The sequence below is a fragment of the Leptodactylus fuscus genome, chromosome 1 (assembly GCF_031893055.1).
Source record: "Leptodactylus fuscus isolate aLepFus1 chromosome 1, aLepFus1.hap2, whole genome shotgun sequence".
Taxonomy (NCBI): domain Eukaryota; kingdom Metazoa; phylum Chordata; class Amphibia; order Anura; family Leptodactylidae; genus Leptodactylus; species Leptodactylus fuscus.
In genome coordinates this window covers 115,861,371-115,884,439 of record NC_134265.1, presented here as the reverse complement: position 1 = coordinate 115,884,439, position 23,069 = coordinate 115,861,371, and the positions used below count along the sequence as shown (strand labels likewise).

General features: G+C 41.2%; 1 protein-coding gene across 4 annotated transcripts in view; it reads right to left on the bottom strand.

Annotated features, from left to right (window-relative positions):
• TTC28 (tetratricopeptide repeat domain 28) overlaps positions 1–23,069 on the bottom strand; it is a 450,602-nt gene that overhangs the window by 150,829 nt on the left and 276,704 nt on the right. For all 4 annotated transcript variants that reach the window (XM_075276534.1, XM_075276535.1, XM_075276536.1 and 1 more), the window contains one exon: positions 11,297–11,804. In XM_075276534.1, coding sequence (XP_075132635.1) covers positions 11,297–11,804 — 508 coding nt within the window. The remainder of the gene's footprint in view (positions 1–11,296; positions 11,805–23,069) is intronic.

Genomic DNA, 23,069 nt, shown 5'->3' with positions numbered 1-23,069 from the left:
TTACAGAAATATTTTTAACATAAAAACAATTAAAAATAGGTTATTTTCAGATAAAACATTACTTTTAAATGGCTTGTGATATACAGATTTATCAGTCTTTAAGAACAAGTCAGGCACATTGCTGGCAAGATGTTTCACACCAATAACATGCCAGAAGTCTTAGCAGGATCTGACTGTCAATTCAAATGAATAGCTGGACAACACCTGCCTTCTCCTGCTATTGGCCACCGCAGCCCCACAATGATTTGGCCCTTTGGCCATTTGAATTTAGCGCCAAAGCAACAGAAGTGCAAATACCGCAGGGACCACCAGAACCTCAGATTACTTGCCTGGCAGGGCAATACATCACAGGCAGGTCGGGCTAGCATGATCCATCCATGATCATTAACTCTGCTACATCTGTACCAGTTAACATAACAATGTCATATGGAATTCATGGAAGTCATCATTTATTTTTATCTTATTCTTACTGTACTTTCAACCACAAAGAAGTATGACAGGCATCCTCTGAACTATGAAATATGGATAACATCCCAGCAATGCAGCCAACATTTGACAAACAAGCAATTTTGGCATATGGGCTAATTAAACATATATCAATGGCTTCAGAGGAAGCCAATTATTAGATATTTTCCAAATCCCCTCAACACAGTCAAACAAGGTAGAGCAGTTTTAGACATGCCAGATCAGCCGAAGCCATCTGCTTTCCCAATGTTGACAGCATGGAGCTCCTGGTAGAAATCCAGACATCCCTGTTGCACAGGACTGAAAACTTGCAACACGCATCTAGTCTGTTAAATTCAGCTTTGCGAAACATAGAGTAATATTATGTTTCCCCTTAGACCACTTCAACAGCTGCATGATGTTTTTTTGCATTCTCAATTCTACAATGCACCAGAGACCGGATTTTAAGCACCATTCCAACTAATCCACTAAAAAATTAACTACGCTTTAGCCGTTTTCACTGAAAACTTTTCTTATTGAAATGAAACACATTTAACAACCCAGACGTCTTGGTATAAGACAGTAGTGGTTCTTATTACCCACAGGACAGTAAGTCTATAAAAAGTTCTACAGCAACCAAACTCATGTTTTAATTGTCTCCTGATATACATACAATACATACATTACCTTTTCTTTAACCATTATCATTTACTGTATATTTGACTTCACAGACCCGTGGCCTTATAATACACAGATTTAGAAAACTAGTATTTAATCATAAATATTGTAGCCTGGAAAAATGTTTCAGTTTTGTTCATTACACCCAAAAATCCATCGAGATAACTGCCTTGAAAAAACATAGAACTTTACCAACACAATGAACAGACTGTTAAAAACAGGTCAAACTGTTGTACATTTTGACGCATTAAAGAGGTTGTCACATTTGGACGTTCTCTTTTTGCTAGGACTTATAAAGGTCCCTCTATGATAAGATAATAACAGCATGTAGTGTGCTTGTGTAATCTGTGGGGGGCGTACAACAGTGACCCCAAAGGGGAAATAAAGGACTACACAAAGGCATCTGAAATAACTGTGCTGTTAAATAAACAACATGGAGGTGCTCCAGACTGAGAGACACTCTTTATAATAGCGTATCACTCTGGTGTATAGGGCTTGACTAAAGGACCCTAACTAATTCAGAATTCTGTAGTACAGTGGTTATTTGACAACAGGTTTTCCAAAAACAGACAACCCTTTTAATTTTATCCTTAAAGAATATTTAAAGGGAGTCTGTTGGGACCAAAATAACCCCCGAACCAATAACAGTGCCTTGTAGGGGTCTTTAATAGATGCAGAGACATACGTATGTGGCCACAAACTGTCATATTTGTATGTATAAGTAACACTTTGTCAGGCCAAAAAATGGTTTGTATTCTGCATTACTTAACAGTTTTCTCCTCAGGAGGTTTTATCTATAGATCTCAGTTGTACCTGAGATGAGGGGGGAAGACTAGTTGCTATGATGTCGCCTATTGACAGCACATGGAGATAACAGGAGTTTCTGCTCCTTAATACTCTCTCACCCACCCAAGAAGCAGCACCATATAGATCACAGATAAGTACTGACCAGTAGGACTGTAAATAAAGCACTTGGGATGAGAGAGAAGATGTTGTATGTATTAGCTGCATTACTATGCCAATATCTGTGCCTTTGCTTCATTCTCACTCAGCTATTATCTTCTCCCCCCCCCCCCTCTTCTTAGATGTAATTTAACCACTCTGACAACTTGGGATACCAAGAAAGGAATTCAGCAGAGATTTCAGAGTGAAGTCAATTTAGAAGATAGAGGAGGAAGAGAACCTGATAAGTGAGGAGAGAATCAATTTTTTTTCTAATAAAATGTAATATATATATATATATATATATATATATATATATATATATATATGAGCATGATATTAAATTAATATTTCTGAAAGACATAGTAGAATTTATTTTGCTTGTATTGTAGATTGCTGAGTTCACATATACTGTATGCTTGTATAATTTATAAAGTAACTGACCCATATATAATAAAAGGATAAGAATAAGGTATGCATGGCATGTTATAACTACTTAACTGGGAAATTGTGGTTACAAAATATTTATATGTGGTCATAACTAATACTATTCCACTTTAATGAAGAGGCAGCAGAATTATTGGAGACTTGAATGGATAGAATGGTGTTTTCTTTGCCATCTTCTGAAATTAGAACCACATAAAGGAGTAGATATGTCAGTGTTAGAGATGAGCGACGGCCGTTTCGAATTGCACGCACTCATAGGAATGAATGGAAGCGGCCGTCACGCAGACTTTGCCGGACGCTTAACCCCCTGCGTGCCGGCTGTGTCCATTCATTCTTATGGGTGCGTGCTATTCGAAACGGCTGTTTCGAATCGTGTTCGCTCATCTCTAGTCACTGTTATGGATTTATTATTAAACATAGCAAAATTGCTTTATGGTTGCCTGGTCCAGATTTTGGTATGGCATTTGAGATCAGTTATGACTATACCACCACTAATAGTCCATACTCTTGCATATCAGAAACTCAATGGTTTACCACAGTCATTTACATAGAGATTGTCTTTTGTCTGCAAGAAGAGTCATACTGAATCCCTGCAAATTACCACTGCATTTATTTTGGAGTTAGTGTTAGCCTGTGGCAGCGCCGCACCTCCCATGAGGCGACCTGAAGCGACCGCTTTAGGCGGCGCTATGTCAGGACCCCAGGGAGGGCGGCATTTTTGCTTACCTAAGCCAGTCCAGGACAAGCTGTCCTGGACTGGCTTAGCACCGAGCGGTGGATTGGGGAGGCCACTGGAACAGCGCTGCTCCAGCAGTCTCCCCTCACGCTCAGGCAGAGAGCAGGTCCTCTCCGTGCCTGCTCTCTGCCTGCGAATGCCACTAAGCCCCCCCCCCCTTCGCTTAGGGGGGGGGGGGCTTTCTGTCGTTCGCCTCGGGCGGTGAAAGGGGCAGGTTCACCCCTGGCCTTTGGATATTCATGGCACTGCTTATAGAGGTATAGAAATTGGTTCTTGAAAAAAGAAATATATATGCAGTACAATTAATATTTATCAATAAATGAATGAACCAACGTGCATCTTAAATTTGTCTAGGAACATGTATTAAATGGTTGTTCAGGACTTCCCACTCTGTGTCATGTGCTTAGGTTGCTATGATGTAGTGTGCACTGGCACAAAGAGCATTGCAGTAACAAGAGTGAATACTGAGAAGAATACTCATCATAATGTGTGAGCCCGGGGGTATTATACCATGTGTCGGCCAAGCCGGGGGTAATACAATGTGGGAGGGCTAAGCTGGGGGTATTGTAATATGTGGAGGCTGCTGGCATTATACAATTTGGGGTCTGAGATGGGTGAAAGTCATTATATTGTGTGTGGGCCACTAGACATAGAACTGTGTATTGGGCATAAGAGAGCATTATATAGTGTGTAGGGTATAAAGGGGCATATGCTGTGTGAGTGTCAGGAGTGGATATTATAATGTACAAGGGGGCATTACATTATGTGAAGGTCATTATACTGTGAAAGGGACACTGAGGGGGCATTACACTGTGTAGAGGAACTTAGGGGACAATACACTGTGTAGAGGCAATAAGCTGAGTATTATACTTTACAGGACCCTAAGAGGGAATTATACTGTTTATAGAGAGCTCCCTTCCCCCCATTGTCTTACTGTTTCTGTGCTGCAGTCGTTTAAGGACTTATTTAAGTAAAACATGGCCTAGCTGTGACCCCAGAGAACAGGGATTGATCTAGTGAAGACGAGAAATAGTAACACAGATTGTAATATCCTCTTCCAGTGCATACAGTTCAGTCTGCCAGATGAAAACAGCCAAGGTGCTACTGGGGTCATTAAGTGGAGAACGGATCTCCTATATTAATTATTCATATTTTGTGCGGGTTGTATACCCAAGTGACTAAGATGATGAAAGAATTTGCTTTTTGATCAATAAAAGCGCTTTTAGCTTCAAACTAAATGAAACGCCCAATTACAGATGCTGTAAAAAAAAATCTGTAGTATCATATCAGTATCCATTTTCAATGCACTAAAAGTAAAGTACCGTATATACTCAAGTATAAGCCAAGTTTTTCAGCACAGTTTTTATGCTGAAAAAGTGCACCTCGGCTTATACTCGCGTCAATACAGTAATTCAAAATGTCACATGACTGGTCCGCAGTGAAAGACATCTGTGTGAGGCCGCAGGAGCAGCAATGCTGAGTGGTGAGGCAGCGCTGCCTCCAGGACCGCACCAAGATGTTTCCAGAGAATCTTCTCTGCCTTGGAAACATCTTAAATGACAAAAAAGAAAGAAAACACGGCACCGAGCCTTTCCTAGCGTAACACCCTCAAAATATGAAAGAATAATAAAAAGACAACAGGTGACTGCTCACCTGATCCGGTTGTGTGGGACACAACAACTGGTAGATGTATCAACCAAGAGCCCAATGAAAAACCGGAGGGCAGCTGCTAGTCACCGTCACGGGGAGGTCTGAATGCGTAGAAGAATGGACCAGCCTTGTGGGGGACAGGCAGTAAAACCAGCGCTCACCCAAGATGGATATAGAAGACAACTTTATTTGGCACAACGTGTTCCAGGCATTGGAGCCCTTTCTCAAGTGCAATATCAATCTTCATGTACAAATGGGTGCTCTGTCAGACGCGTCACTCCTGGGGTACACGTAACAGCTCCTTTGCGGATTAAAAGCTGATTTCCTCTGCAGCAAGATTGCACTAGGTCTGTTCACTACCATTATTAGTGTCCTCACTCTACACATCTAGGCCTCCAAATGAATTCTGGGGAAGTGTCGCTCAACTATATTATACATGCGACCCATTTAGATTTTCCAGAAATGTTCAGATGCAGGTATTGCTGCACAAGGAAGGGTCAATATCAGGTTTCCATACCTCATTCAGGGGTTGGATAAAGCAGGGTGACAACACTTATACACTGTTTACTGGCAGTAGTAGAATAGGTTAAGTGAGTTTACAGAGATATAGAAGCAACAACTAAGCAGCATTATTCCAGAATAAAGTTATCTTCTATATCCATCTTGGGTGAGCGTTGGAAACATTAGGGGGGTCGGCTTACATTCGGGTCGACTTATACTCGAGTATATATGGTATATTTTTAGAGACATTGGGCAAGTAATGCCATTAGTCTTACTGCGGCATCATCATTCTATCTATAATCATATACATTAAAATATTCAGCTCACCAAACTTTTTTCTCCTGACTTCCCCTGGGAGACCAGAAAAACGGAATGGACTTCCGACACCAAGGTAGCAATGAATGTGAATAAAATTTGGCTCCAACCAGAGTGAAGAAAATTTCAAAGATCCAAGGTTGTATCATGCCGTGATGAAGGTGCAGGTGAAGGTGCACCGAAACGCGTAGCTGTGTCGTGACCTATCTTCACTATTTTAAATGGATATTCAATAAAGTGGAAAGTTTTAATTTTTACAACCTTGGATCTTTGAAATTTTCTTCACTCTGGTTGGAGCCGAATTTTATTCATATCTATAATCATGTTAATACCTATTAGAAACATTTTGTTACAAATGGTTATATTATAATATTAAGCAAACTGTCTGACAGTTTGTAGTTACTTTCTGTTCATACCTGGGATTTTCAGCCTTTTCACCACAAATACAGTACAGTCTGCAGCACTTTTCCTGATATACCAGTAATATTCATATATACCAGTAATGTCAGGCTTCACCAGGATCTGTTTGAAGTTTGTGAATGGAAGGCATCATGTTATGTGGAATGTCAGTTTGATGAGGTTTAGATATATGGACAGCCAGAAATACTGGCACTCATAGCCTTAGCACTCATGTATTACATTGTGGTCCTGTCTACCTGCATGTATGTATGTATGTATGCATGTACTGTATATATTAGTGGTGGTAATCCAGGATATTGTATTGTTTCATCCATAAGAATGAAACAAAACTGCAATACCCTGCTACTACCTAGAATATACTGATCCTTGAAAACCCCTTTAAGGCTATGGCCCCAAGTAGCGAACCACAGCCAAAAAGTGCCACAGAAAACACCTCTTTATTGGGATTTACGTGGACATTTTACCTAGGCTTTTGATTCTATAAGTGTCTAATGCACTTACATATAGACAGAAGAATAACTGCATCATGTTCCACTGGACACCCTATCACTGAGCTATACTCCTATCCTGTGTTACAGAATAAAAATATTGTAATGAATCTTTCTTATTTTTCTGTGTAATGTCCTATGTTATATACTATTCACCAGAAAAGAGTTGGACCCCTCATAAATATGCACAGTGGTGACTGTACCATCAAAATAATAACCATTCTTCACAGCACTGGATATGAAGAATAGGCACTAAGTTGTTTTATATTTCCCTCAATTATAAGACTATTTAGCTGAAGTAGCTAGTTTCATTAAAATCAAGGGTCTGACAGTTCCACCTTAATAATCTGTCCCTTGAATTTGCCTTCATTGCTCTCTTACAAGAGCCTCTCAATTCTGGACAGTAAGACATGTCTGTTTAGGACTAAAATACAAGTTTCACATTTTTCAAATGATCAAATTCGACTAAACTGAACAGCAGAGAAATGTAGATCAAATCCATACTTTTGGTGACAACTCTTTGTCTTCAAAACAGCATCAATTCTTCTAAGTACATGTGCGCACAGCCAGGTATTTTGCAGGAGTATAGTCTGGTGTGTGATTATGCAGATGCATCAAATATAATAATCATCATGGGGGGGAGGTGGAAGCCAAACTCCGCTACAAAGATCAGGTCATACACCACGACAAGAAAAAACACAACAAGACACAATGTAGTTATAGATACGGTATATATCAGCAAGGTCTGTCCCAGGCAAAGATTTCAACGCATACTGGGATTTCATGTGCTGTAAATGCTCTTCTGAAGAAGGCCAAGAGATGGGCACCACTGAGGATGAGAAATGCATTGGTCAGCCAAGGAAAGACAGCAGCAGATGAAAGACACAACATGCTTCCTTTTCTTCGAAATTGAAAGATGTGCAACAGTGCCAATAGCCCAGAATTGGAGAAATAAGGACCCAGGTACAACCATCTAATGTTTAGTGTAATATGGGTAAAAGTGGTCCTCAAAGAAGAATTGCAGCCAAAAAGTCATACCCAGTCATACCTGGGGTAAAGAACATTGAATAGTTCCTCTAACTTATGAATCAAAATCTGAAATATTTGGCTGTAATAGAAGGCAGCTTCTTCTCATGAGGGCTGGAGAGCAGTATAATAATGAGAGTCTACAAAAAAGAAAACAGCACAACATGGTGGAGATTTCTTGCAATTTTGTGGTTGCATTTCCAGCAACTGGAGTTTGGGTTTTGGTCGAGATTAATGGTGTTCTTAGTGCTGACAAATACAGACACATACTTATCCATCATGCAATACCATCAGGGAGCTGTCTGACTTGCTCCTAATTTATTCGGCACCAGGACAAAAAAAAACAACATTCATCCAATGTAACTAAGAACTACTGTCCGCCTAAAGAATGGCAAGGAATCCTGGAAGTGATGATATGTCCCCTCAGAGCCCTGATGTCAAAATCATTGAGAGTGACTGGGATTACATGAAGAGACAGACAGATTGGAGCAAGCCTACATCTACAAATAATTGTGGTTAGTTCGCCAAGATGTTTGGAGCAACCTCCTTTCTTAGTTTCTATAGATCCATGTGCACACGTAAGTAGAAGAAATGATGCTGTTTTGAAGACAAAGGGTCATCTCACTAAATATTGATTTCATTTAGATTTTTGTTTATTTTGTTTATTCACTTAATTTTGTTAATTAACAAAAATAAACTATCAAAGGGATTTTATCATTAGAATCCCTTTTTTAACTAAGAACATGTCAAAATAGCCTTAAGAAAGGCTATTCTTCTCTTACCTTTCTTTTTCTGATCCACGCTGCCATTCCTGAGAAATTTCTTCTTTCTTCCATATGTAAATGAGTTTTCAGACAGCACAGGGGGCGTCTCCTGTACTGTCCGAAAACTCTGCAGCGACACCATCTTCTTCTCCCGACTGCCTCTTCGCCACGTCATCAGCAGCATCTTCAGCCGAGAGTGCCGACTGCGCATGTCCATCGGCCATTTTCCTGTGGCCTCTTACATGAGTGCCCGTTCGGCCACAGGTACATGGCCGACAGACATGCACAGTCGTCACTTTTGGTTGAAGATGCGGTGGAGAGGCGGTCGGGAGAAGAAGATGGAGGCATCACTGTAGAGTTTTCGTACAGCACAGGGGATGCCCCTGTGTTTGAGCACAAGGAAACGCCCCCTGTGCTGTCTGAAAACTCATTTACATATGGAAGAAATAAGAAATTTCTCAGGAGCGGCAGCGTGGATCAGAAAAAGAAAGGTAAGAGAAGAATAGCCTTTCTTAAGGCTATTCCAACGTGTTTTTAGTTAAAGAAGGGATTCTAATAAAAGAATCCCTTTAACATATTTTTAAAGCAATTTTACTTTACACCTATCTAAAACCTTTGCACATTTCTGTATAGGCATCATACATTTTTTTTGTTTATAAGCTTGTGATGGGCTTGTGCTTACACTTAGCAGTCAATCTGAATGAGAACAACTTGTTTTATTAATATTGAGTCCTTGTTCCACTAATTGAGGAGGGTCCTAAGGGTGGGACCCAACACATCAAATCCTACAGATAAACCATTAAAATAAATTCTGGAAATTCCGTTTAAATGACTACTAATAATAGCCTTCTCTAACATCGCCACGAAACAGTGTTTAGATGGAATAAATGTAGAAATATATGAATTTAATTAAAAAAAGACTGTACCAAAATATGACAAAATGTGTGATATTCATTCAGTCAAATTAGAGAGCAGACAGACAGACACAAATACTAAAATACACACTTTTTCCAAACCCCAATGGAATTATAAGCAGCCAAACAGTCTTGGTCTAAGCAAGTTAAACAGAAAAGCAAAGACTGATATTAATAAAAAATCTGTGTGCAACTAATATTCCTAGACACGTTTATTATTAAATTTCATGAATACCACAGCATCATTTGATCAATAGCATGTGGCGGAACCAAATAATATGTAGCACACTTGAATTCAATTTAATAGGAGTTTCATTTATAACATGTTTGCTAAGCCCATGCATAAAAAATAGATGGCGAAATTAGGTTTCTATATTGTTGCAGATATTCAAGACTCATCCAGTTGTGCAAATATTATAATGAAATCTTTCATTTTAATACAGTCAGCATCTATTCTTTACATGCTAGATTCTAGTCAGGCACAGGCGATGCCACAAGCAAAAATTCTAGAAATTTCATAATAATAATGATAATCTTGTTATACATACAGTCAACATGTTTTCATTATAATTATTTCTCTAATAGCATATATTGTGTATAAACCAATATTCTGGGCTGCTGCCTAGCAACAGGCATACCAGAGAGAGGGTGACAATGTGCTAAATCTGTGTGACCAGCATGGTCTAGAAGGTTCTTGGCATTGTGTGTTAGTGACGTCTAAAGCCATTGAATGAGTCAAGTTTACACTCTGTGTTCTTAACTGGTTATGAGTCATGTTAGCCTTTGCTACATCTGTGGGTTAAACTGGAAAGAGACAGTGAGTATTTCTGTAGTCGATTTCCTTACTTAAAGGGGCTCTATCATTGGGAAAAGTCATTTTTAACTAAGGACATACTTGCATATCCTTTAGAAAGGCTATTTCACACCTACCTTTTGTATGTTAATTGGCTCAGTAGTTTTTGAATGAGCCCATTTTTATTCATATGCTAGTTAGTCTACAGCATGCACTCCAGAAGTCTCAGTGAGCACTCTCTCTGCTGTGTGCACAGCACAGGCTCTCTCTGCTCTCACACACACACATAGCAGAGAGGGTGCTCACTGAGACTTCTGAGTGCACGCTGGAGACTAATTAGCATATGAATAAAAATGGTGCCACCACACCACCATCTGAACAGGATCTACCCTCATCTATTGTCTATCCTCCCTCTTTCATAGATTTTAAGCCCTTGTAGGCAGGGCCCTCTATCCCATTATACCAGTTGGTCATTGTGAGTAGTGTACTGGTCTTGTGTATTTCGTGTTTTGTATGTAAGCACTCAGATGTACAGCACTATGGAAATAATGGTGACTATAAATAAATGATGATAATTGTTAAAAAAAAAAAGATGTAAGTTGGGAAAAACTCTTTTTGTCCTGTAACCATAATAGGTATATAGGTTATTGGCCAGTTTATTAAAGACTACCCCCATACTTTGTACTATCATTCTGAGAGGCTAATGTCTGACTTAGTCCTTAGTCAGATTACTTATTATATGTTGCGTTTTTGTTTTATTTTACTTATCTCAGACTGAAATAGATTTAGTTCATTAGTAATACATTATTACCACAGGTCTTGTTTTATTTCTTATGTTCTAGCCTCCATAGATTGTAAGCCCTCTCGGGCAGGGCCCTCTACCCCACTGTGCCAGCCGATCACTGTTAGTATTATATCTACCTGTATATTCTGTGTATTGTATGTAACCCCCAAATGTAAAGCACCATGGAATTAATTGTGCTATATAAGTAAACAATAATAATAATAGCCTCTGAAAACTTTACCATCAACCATAACATGTACTCTGTGAGAATGTTTAACCAATAAGTCTTACCTATAAAAGCAACAGACCTTACATTGCTACCTGCTAAGCTCTATTTCTCTCGATACCTCCACACTTGTCGCAAGAGAAAGCTATAAAAATGTAGGGCACTTACCTAAGTTGGAAGAAGCTCTACCCTCTGCTGCACGGTCTTTGAGACTTTCAGCAATGGACAGTTGTTGCTCATGATATTGTTTAGCCCTCTCCAAATCCTGCATACAGCGTGCCGCATGACCCAAGCCAGCATAGGCACGCATTTCAATGGACTTTTCAGATAATTCCTGTGCAAGTTCTAGAACATGGTTATGGTAGGACATTGCCTTGTCAAAGTTCCTTCTGTAGTGAAAGGCACTGCCAAGGTTACTATATGCCCGGGCCTCTTCCCTCTTGTTCCCAAGATCCTTTGCAATTTTTAAGTGTTGTTCATGGCAATGAACTGCATTTTCAAAGTCCCCCATTGCAATGTAGACAGCTCCCATGTTACCCAGTTCTCGTGCTTCTGACAGTTCATCTTTGGATTGTTTAGCCAAGAGAACGCATTGCTTGTGACTAGCCAGTGCATTAGGGTAATCACCAATTGCAGTGTAGACATGACCCAAGCTGCTCAAGGCAGATGACGCTGCCTGTAAAAATAAGAAACTAAGTTTCAGTAAATGGAAAATTATTTGTTACATACAAATAAAAATATACTTTTCAAAGGGTTTGCCATGATTAGGAAAAAACACATGCACCTCTTCTATAAACAGTGCCAGTATTGCCAATAGGCTCTGTTTCGTATTGCAACTCATTGTTGTTCAATAGAGCTGGAGTATAACAACAGTACAAACTATGTACAAGAATGGCACTGTTTCTGGGGGAAAAAAAGAACCTTCTTTTCAATCTCATATAATTACTTTTAAAAGAGAGCAAAACCAATCATTTCCATATGTCTAATAACACAATACATTATAAGGGTGCACTTACTTATTGCACTGGACACTAACATTTGAAAACCAAAGTTATCTGAGATGCACTTAAAGGGGATTTCCAGCCCCGAATACATTGTTGATACTGATGATCTATCCACACAATAGGTCATCAGTATCTGATCTGTGGGATCCTACACCTAGACCCTTCACATATTAGCTGCTATGGCAACATCCACATGATTGGTCATCAGTATATGATCTATGAGGGTTCAACAGACTCCAGGCAGAGGAAGTTGCTGCAGTGGATGAGAAGTATGTGCAGTACTTTACTGGAATATGAGCAGTTTGCACATGCTCCCCAATTATTGCAGCAACTTCCTTTGCCTGGAGTCTGTTGAACCCCCATAGATCATATACTGATGACCAATTCTGTGGATAGCTCATCAGTATGAAATATTCATTTGGGGCCATAAAACCCCTTTAAAGAGGTTACCTCTAGGTTACAAAGGTTAGGTGATAAATGTTTTATCTGTGGTGGGTTGATTGTTGGGACCCACAATTTATCTATATGAGAATAGGGGTCCTATGTGCCCCCATTTGAATGGATAAAGCATTCAAGCATGACCATTCAACCCCATGTCACTGCCAAATGAGAGGCAGAGTACACTTGGTGATCTGGAGTTGAAGTGGCAGTGTACAAACTCAAGTGCAACTTCATTTAAACAGCGGTACACTAGTGACCCTTTGTTCATGTTAATGGTGGAGTTAGCGTGGGCAGACCTCCGTGATCAAACATTTGGATAGGTGATGAATTATAATCTTGGAGTAACCTCTACTGGATTGGTAAACTTCTATTGTAGTGCCCAACCTCTGTTGTTCCAAGTCCCAGGTAGCTCCAAGAAAATTTTTTAAAAGAAAGTTTAATACAGGCCAATATAAACAAATAATCGAGACAAAAAGGAACAACCCATTCTCATATTATTTGCGATGTAGTGAATAGTTGTCCTGTTATATTTAAGCCCGGTGAAAAAAACCACAAAATTATTTTTGCCTTTAAATAGAATCGAAATATAAAACCTGTAACACATTGCTCAATGCAGCGGAAATTTCACCTATTATATCTGCCATCCTATAATTGCAGTTTGCCTGATGTTAGGAGATAAAGTAATACATTGGATGACTTGCCTGTTCAGTAAGGAATTTAATCTGTAAGATACTGCAGAAATGCCCATAAAAAAGATGAATTTCAGAATGAGAAGATGTCTCCTATGAAAGCTTGCAGGCAGAAGAAGATGATCACTCCTGAGCTTGATTATTATTATTAATAAAAGTATAATATTTCTTCCAGAATTATGTTTTATTATACTCCTAATCCATGGCCCTGTGAAGAGCTTATCTTGCCTTTTTCATGGTTAACAATAAAAATTAAACACTTAAATTAAACTGAAGTAGTTGAAATTATACATTTTATGTAGAAGCAATGAAGATGTCTCAAGAAAACGAAAGAGAAATGATTATTCAACATAATATTTTCAACATATGAAATAAAGCCCTCTGTGATACTTCCTGATGGACCTCACCGTGATATATTCCTTACATAGTAACCAGCTATATTTCCTGTCCTGCATCCAATAATCTTATCCTGTTTTTATGTTTATGGATATACATCTTTTGGAAGGTTGCGTTCCACATGATCATATATTTTATATTATATAAATGATGGCAGAGGCTTCGGGCCTCCAATAAAATCCTATATGGCTTCTATAAATGACATCAATGAATGGGATTTTATAGGAATATAGCCAATGTGTAGCTGATGCCTTCCCAGTTATGTACGGTAAAAAAGCCACTAGAAAAGGCAAACATGTAAAATAATTTTACAAATGAGACAAAAATGTCAGATATAATGATGGTCAGTAGTGAATATAAATAATGACATATGACAAGACTAGAGATGAGCGAGTACTGTCCGGATCAGCCGATCCGAACAGCACACTCGCATAGAAATGAATGGACGTAGCCGGCACGCGGGGGGTTAAGCGGCCGGCCGCCGTCAAAGCGGAAGTACCAGGTTCATCCATTCATTTCTATGGAGCGTGCTGTTCGGATCGGCTGATCCGAACAGTACTCGCTCTTCTCTAGACGACCAATCTTTCTACACAGTGACAACAACAAGCATTTAGAATTTGCTTTTCTGACACAACAGACTCAAAGTGCAGGGATAGTTGTAGAACAGGTACTTCAGTGGCTACTATATAGGCCTATATCTTCAACTAGGCTAAATTAATCTTTCAGTGGATTTTTTAAATAGTGGGAGGAAACCAAAGCATTTGTCTTCACAAGAATGAGGAGCACAAATTCTATGGCTTTGCTCAGATTTAAACTCAGGTCCCCAGCAATACAAGGCAACAGTGCTAACCTCTAAGCCAAAGAGCTGCCTGAGACAGCCATCAAAACACATCACATATGTGGCCATAAATATAGTAGCTGTCAGATAAGCAATCATGGTGGTCAATAGGCATCTTCTCTATAAGCATATAGGATGAATTTGACCAAGTGTGTATTTTACATTAGTACGAAGAGAGAATAAGTCCAGTTTGTCCAACTGTTTATGCAATGGAAGACAACTTGCCCAATACAAATTAGATTTTTGTTAAATGTGAAAATGTATTATTATATACTATATATGGATGGATGGATAAAACCATATTACGTCTGTGCTTTGTATGGCTCTATAATACGGCACCCACCGATGTGCATGGGATCTTACTGTACCTCCGTAGATTTCAAATCGTGGCATACTCCATTGGATACCAAATGGAGAAAAGATTCATACATATGGTACCCAACAAAGAATTATGTGGCAGTCCATAGAATCCATAGATTGACTCTACGCACATGGTTGTACAGCCTCCAGAATAGGGCACACGCCTAAAGCAAAGCTTTTGGGGAAATATTCTTTCTCAGGCATAAAAACAGAATTCTACTATACGTATCTAAAAATAAAAACCAATAAGAAGGCCTTGGTAACAGCTTCTCATAAGGATGAATAACAATAAAGTTCTACTGACATTAACTATTATTTCACACACACACACTGGGTACAGCTGATACGCTGGCTGTAATTTCCATTTATGAAAACCATACAGAGGCATAGAACAATAAAGCACCCAATATTGTCCTCTTGTATATATTTCTCCTATGCAGGAATAAACAATATGCCAGGAAGACACATAGCAGGGTCCTTAGTAGTTAGGAGATGCAATAAATTATAGCGGACTGTATAAAAAACAGCTTGCAATTTTCCTGTATAAATCCTGCTTGGCGCTGTTTTTGAAAAGTAAGAGATTAATAAACAAACAATCTTTCTTTTTAAGAAGCCGCAGTAACAGATTAGCTATAAAAAACAATTTATAGCTAATTAGATACGGAAGTTGGCAAGATACACTACCTGTACCAGCTTCCCAAATTGAAAAACTACACCGGGTTTCCCCGAGGCAATTTAATTACAACATAAAAGCTGACAAATTGTAATGACTTACAGCGCTGTAAAATCAATATTATTTTTGCTTATTTTGGGGTAAAGTGATAGGCTTCTACTTAAATGAAATTATGGCTGAGTAATTTCCAACCTTGCTGAGAGCCTCACAAATACCTCTCCACTTACAAGTGGGAAAAATCTGGTTAGGTTTTTGGATTTTCAATTTCATTTCACAGTGTTGAGACCTACAGGGACCTAAAGGTATTTACAAATGTCCTCTCAAATGATAAATTGTGCTGTTTATCAAAATTAAGCTGATATTTCAGCCAATCTACCATAGAAAATGGATTGTAAGAAGGGCTAATATCAAACGCACTGACATACAACTGCTTTGCAATGCTATTGTCCACAGGAAACATCTAGACTATATGATAAAAGCGATTATAATGGAAATAAAATGGTTTGTCGCTTACAATGACAGCTCATTATCACATATTAACACTGTATAAGTCTTAAGCAGTAGTTCTCATAAACTGGCTGAGAACCTGCACAGGAAATATCTCATGAAGGAGAACAAAGCACAAAGACCTCCTATGGATCTCTGGCACAATGGAGATGTGCTGAGGTAGGGGGGAAACTGCAGCAGGATCTCTCCCTCAGATATCCATATAGGGAATGGGCATAATACAGTCTCTCTGTCTCAGTCTGTATTTTAGACTGCTATGAATGGGGCAACAGAAGAGGGCAGCCATTTGGTCAGACCACACAGCCCAGCTCTTCCATGACACCTATGAAAGATCACACCAGGAGACCAGAAGGTGAGTTGCTGGAAAAGTAGTGCAGAAGTCACCAGTGGTCATCACATATGCTTTACTTACAGTGCTAGTTATCGGTTTCAGCTGTGTACCAGAGCCGCCCTCAGACCATAATACAGTAACAAACATTGGGGGTTAACATACATAATAAAACAGGTAAAGGAAGTGACATCATTGGGTGGTTGAGTTACAAAAAAGTTATAGCCAGTAAACATAGAGTGACCTTAGTTGGATTAGAACCCATGATCACAGGGTAAACCAACCAGGGTTACTCCCCATTTACTAGCTGTATCTTTTGTTTTGTGACCCTATCCAATGATGTCACTTTCTTTTCTAGTTTCACCATATAAGCAAGCCTACGATGTTTGTCACTGTATTATGGTCTTGGGAAGGCTCTGATCCAGTGCCAAAACATGTAACCAGCACCATTAATGAAGCACTATTTGATGACCACCAGCAACTCTCCACTACATTTTCAGCAACGCCAAAATCAACCCCCCAATTTCTTTTTCTGGTTTCCTATTGTGAATATAGTATTTTCTGGGTTATTTTTTTTCCACTATCTTCCATAGTGAGCATTACAAACTACATGGGTACTTATTATTTAGGTAATCTGAAGACATGCCATGGTGTTTAGACTACTAATGCCATACCGCAAACCAGCTAAATTGTGAGAGTGCCATCTGTTGGGTTGTACTGCACTTTTGGGAGCAACATGTCTTGTTTTAATTTTTCATGTGAATTTATGAAGCAGTCCAATTGTGTACCTGAGATGTGCTCCGAAGTAATTTTTATAAATACCTTTGGTTTTAAGCTCTCTTAATGCCGCCTCTGCTGTAACCCCGCAGCACCCAGCAGAAAAACATAAACAAAGAAATTGCACATTTTCATTACAGACTAAAAGCAAAGTGCAGGATAATTATCTCAGCATATTAAACAATCTGCCGCACAGACTAATGTTATTTATATTGGATAAAAACCTGCAGCTCACCTGTATTTCCAAAGATAAATAGTGAAGACGCATTCCCGTGATTTGTTTGACATTCACTAAGTATCTATTGCCCAAATATATATAATTCATCTGGTATTACGTTATTTAGTTCTGCAATTCCACCTGAAACTATTTCTTCTGCAGAGCTGTAGCTTCACCCGAGCAAAGGCTCAGTTCACTACTAGAGATGAGCGAACAGTGTTCTATCGAACACATGTTCGATCGGATATCAGGGTGTTCGCCATGTTCGAATCGAATCGAACACCACGTGGTAAAGTGCGCCAAAATTCGATTCCCCTCCCACCTTCCCTGGCGCCTTTTTTGCACCAATAACAGCGCAGGGGAGGTGGGACAGGAACTACGACACTGGGGGCATTGAAAAAAATTGGAAAAAGTCATTGGCTGCCGAAATCAGGTGACCTCCATTTTAGACGAATAGTGGATTTCAAATCCGGGTCATATGAGAATGTGAACTTTGTGACTATGAGACAGGGATAGCTGTACAGGCAGGGATAGCTAGGGATAACCTTTATTTAGGGGGGAATGTTATTAAAAATAACTTTTTGGGGCTCTATCGGGTGTGTAATTGTGATTTTTGTGAGATAAACTTTTTCCCATAGGGATGCATTGGCCAGCGCTGATTGGCCGAATTCCGTACTCTGGCCAATCAGTGCTGGCCAATGCATTCTATTAGCTTGATGAAGCAGAGTGTGCACAAGGGTTCAAGCGCACCCTCGGCTCTGATGTAGCAGAGCCGAGGCTGCACAAGGGTTCAAGCGCACCCTCGGCTCTGATGTAGGAGAGCCGAGGGTGCACTTGAACCCTTGTGCACCCTCAGCTCTGCTACATCAGAGCCGAGGGTGCGCTTGAACCCTTGTGCACACTCTGCTTCATCAAGCTAATAGAATGCATTGGCCAGCGCTGATTGGCCAATGTATTCTATTAGCCTGATGAAGTAGAGCTGAATGTGTGTGCTAAGCACACACATTCAGCTCTACTTCATCGGGCTAATAGAATGCATTGGCCAGCGCTGATTGGCCAGAGTACGGAATTCGGCCAATCAGCGCTGGCTCTGCTGGAGGAGGCGGAGTCTAAGGTCGCTCCACACCAGTCTCCATTCAGGTCCGACCTTAGACTCCGCCTCCTCCGGCAGAGCCAGCGCTGATTGGCCGAAGGCTGGCCAATGCATTCCTATGCGAATGCATACTTAGCAGTGCTGAGTCAGTTTTGCTCAACTACACATCTGATGCACACTCGGCACTGCTACATCAGATGTAGCAATCTGATGTAGCAGAGCCGAGGGTGCACTAGAACCCCTGTGCAAACTCAGTTCACGCTAATAGAATGCATTGGCCAGCGCTGATTGGCCAATGCATTCTATTAGCCCGATGAAGTAGAGCTGAATGTGTGTGCTAAGCACACACATTCAGCACTGCTTCATCAAGCCAATACAATGCATTAGCCAGTGCTGATTGGCCAGAGTACGGAATTCGGCCAATCAGCGCTGGCTCTGCTGGAGGAGGCGGAGTCTAAGGTCGGACCTGAATGGAGACTGGTGTGGAGCGATCTTAGACTCCGCCTCCTCCAGCAGAGCCAGCGCTGATTGGTCGAGTTCCGTACTCTGGCCAATCAGCGCTGGCCAATGCATTCTATTAGCCCGATGAAGTAGAGCTGAATGTGTGTGCTTAGCACACACATTCAGCTCTACTTCATCAGGCTAATAGAATACATTGGCCAATCAGCGCTGGCCAATGCATTCTATTAGCTTGATGAAGCAGAGTGTGCACAAGGGTTCAAGCGCACCCTCGGCTCTGATGTAGCAGAGCTGAGGGTGCACAAGGGTTCAAGTGCACCCTCGGCTCTCCTACATCAGAGCCGAGGGTGCGCTTGAACCCTTGTGCACACTCTGCTTCATCAAGCTAATAGAATGCATTGGCCAGCACTGATTGGCCAGAGTACGGAATTCGGCCAATCAGCGCTGGCCAATGCATTCTATTAGCCCGATGAAGTAGAGCTGAATGTGTGTGCTAAGCACACACATTCAGCACTGCTTCATCACGCCAATACAATGCATTAGCCAGTGCTGATTGGCCAGAGTACGGAATTCGGCCAATCAGCGCTGGCTCTGCTGGAGGAGGCGGAGTCTAAGATCGCTCCACACCAGTCTCCATTCAGGTCCGACCTTAGACTCCGCCTCCTCCAGCAGAGCCAGCGCTGATTGGTCGAGTTCCGTACTCTGGCCAATCAGCGCTGGCCAATGCATTCTATTAGCCCGATGAAGTAGAGCTGAATGTGTGTGCTTAGCACACACATTCAGCTCTACTTCATCGGGCTAATAGAATGCATTGGCCAGCGCTGATTGGCCGAATTCCGTACTCTGGCCAATCAGCACTGGCTAATGCATTGTATTGGCTTGATGAAGCAGTGCTGAATGTGTGTGCTTAGCACACACATTCAGCTCTACTTCATCGGGCTAATAGAATGCATTGGCCAATCAGCGCTGGCCAATGCATTCTATTAGCGTGAACTGAGTTTGCACAGGGGTTCTAGTGCACCCTCGGCTCTGCTACATCAGATTGCTACATCTGATGTAGCAGTGCCGAGTGTGCATCAGATGTGTAGTTGAGCAAAACTGACTCAGCACTGCTAAGTCTGCATTCGCATAGGAATGCATTGGCCAGCCTTCGGCCAATCAGCGCTGGCTCTGCCGGAGGAGGCGGAGTCTAAGGTCGGACCTGAATGGAGACTGGTGTGGAGCTATCTTAGACTCCGCCTCCTCCAGCAGAGCCAGCGCTGATTGGTCGAGTTCCGTACTCTGGCCAATCAGCACTGGCCAATGCATTTCTATGGGGAAAAGTTAGCTTGCGAAAATCGCAAACTGACAGGGATTTCCATGAAATAAAGTGACTTTTATGCCCCCAGACATGCTTCCCCTGCTGTCCCAGTGTCATTCCAGGGTGTTGGTATCATTTCCTGGGGTGTCATAGTGGACTTGGTGACCCTCCAGACACGAATTTGGGTTTCCCCCTTAACGAGTTTATGTTCCCCATAGACTATAATGGGGTTCGAAACCCATTCGAACACTCGAACAGTGAGCGGCTGTTCGAATCGAATTTCGAACCTCGAACATTTTAGTGTTCGCTCATCTCTATTCACTACCTTTAATCTGTTTCTATTGGAAAAGCATAAAAGTGGCACTGCCCCTGACAACCTCTACTTGGGGTTGCCTTGCTGACCCTCTTCCTACCTACACCCCTGTCTTCTGCTAGGTCATGTGACACTCACTCTGACCTGATAAAATGTATATGACTTCCTGTATGATGGACTGTACCCCACAGGATCTCCGCAGGAAGAAATAGAAACTTCTGTCACTAACTAATGATGCACAGACAGCTCCTGTCACACAGCTAGAATGAAGGAGCTCACTGCTCGTCGTAGGAGAAAAGAATAATACTGCTAGATATACCGGAGTGAAGTCTTTAGCTGCTCATGTAGTGCTGTGCTGATACATCATGGGATTGATAGAAGAACACAGACAGAAGGGGGAAATGTAAAGAGCCAAGATGGTGTCTGATCAGGTGCTGAAGAGAAGCTGGATTTTTTTTTGCTAAAGTGTTTCTTTAAATTAATGGCAATGTGTGATCAGTGGGGTCTGACACCTGGGAACCTAAGAAATCACAAACAAAGAAACCTTGCTTTGTCCTTCTGTTCTGGTCCAGGCACTCTGGGATGCCAGTGATGCCACCAAGGTCAGAGACCATTAAATTAGGGACATATGCAATTGTTTGGAAAGTTCTGATTGGCCAGGTTATATGCTTCTTAGAAGAGGCACAGTATATTTTCATTGAACGTTTGAAGCTTAAAGGGTTTTCAGAGGCAAAAAATGATGATGACTTCTCCTTATGATATTATATCATTATGAAATTAGTGAAGGTCTGAGATCCAGCAGGCCTATTGATCAGCCAATATTAGTAGCTATAACACTTATAGTAGCAGTTTGTGATTACTACAGCTCAGCTTCAGTGGTGTAACTACCGCCGTAGCAGCAGAGGCAGCTGCCACAGGGTCCGGGACATTAGGGGGCCCGGCGACAGCCGCTACCGTTGCATTTTTTTTTAATAAGCCGTTACCGGCTGGAGTTACTCCTGCTGGTAACGGGCCCTATATACTTACCAATCCTGGCTGGGCCGGGATCGGTAAGTGACAGTGCAGGCCCCACAAACAGTATAATGATCGGAGGCTCGAGAGAGAAAAGAAACATAAAAAACACTGTTGCTTACCTCTCCACGATCCGGACAGGCTTCAGGCCTAGTCGTCTGACGTCTCTGACGTGACATGACCCTGGCCTGCGTCTCGGGTCATGTAAAGAAGAAGATGGACTACAGCGGAGGCCGACAGCGAAGGACTGCAGCGGAGCCGGGAGATAGGTGAGTGACAGTGTTTTTTTATTTTTATCCCCCCTGGGTCTCCAATTATTATACTCTGGGGTCTGAAAAGACCCCAGAGTATAATAATTGTTTATGGGTGTCCACAGTGGGGCAAAATAGTGTGTGCAGGGCCACTGAGAGACATAATACTGTGTGTAGGGGCCACTGAGGGACATAATACTGTGTGCAGGGGCCACTAAGGGGGATAATACTGTGTGTAGGGGCCACTAAGGGACATAATACTGTGTGCAGGGGCCACTAAGGGATATAATACTGTGTGCAGGGGCCACTATGGGGCATAATACTGTGTGCAGGGGCCACTAAGGGATATAATACTGTGTGCAGGGGCCACTATGGGGCATAATAGAGTGCGCAGGAATGTGGCAGGAGGGCGGTTGAGGTCTTCGGGGTCGATTGGGGATGGGGGGCATGTCAAAAGTTCACCACAGGGCCCCACCATTCCTAGTTACGCCACTGCTCAGTTTTTAGTTATTAGAATGGGACCTGAGCCGCAGTAGTCACTAGCTGCTACTACACAGTGGATGAAGCTGTCTGTCTATGTACTGCGTTTCAGCAGTGCTGTGGTTACTAATATCAGAACACCATCAATCTCACATTGATAGAGAGATTACCTTAATATTTTGCCTTGAAAACCCCTTTAAGTAAGAGGGGAGGCACAAGACACGTTTTGTATGCAAGAGTGGAAGAAGGTAATTACTTGGTAGAAGGGAGTTTATCGGTAGTAGAGTGAATGGGCATGTCAGGTGGTATGTGAGAAAGGCTAATGAACTTATTTGGCCTTACAGATGTTTTAAGAATAATTGTGGTAACCTAGAAACATCAGGCAATTGAAAGACTAGATGTTTCCCTGGTGGCTGTGCTTGCTAAAGCAGTTAGCTTGAGACCACCTTTAACTCCCATCAATATGTATCCTTTGTCAATGCAACAAATAGGCTCTAAAAAGGCCACACGTGATCTCTTGGCTTAAACATGTGCCCAAATGGGGCAACAGTCTTGCTGACTTTTACAAGACTATGTATTAAGTGCGTTCATTGTTTTAGTAAATTTCATAACATGACAATAGTGCTATGTGCTGTATGGTGTAAATATACAAAGTTATTGGAGAATTACTGGTGCTACCACAGCTGAATAGGTACAGCTAAGTATACCTGTTGACAATATACAGTTTTCTTGGCAGTCTAGAGAGGATTAGTGAATTTTGCTTCTTTGAAAAGGAAAGGTTATGGATTCAGAACAGTCATTGCA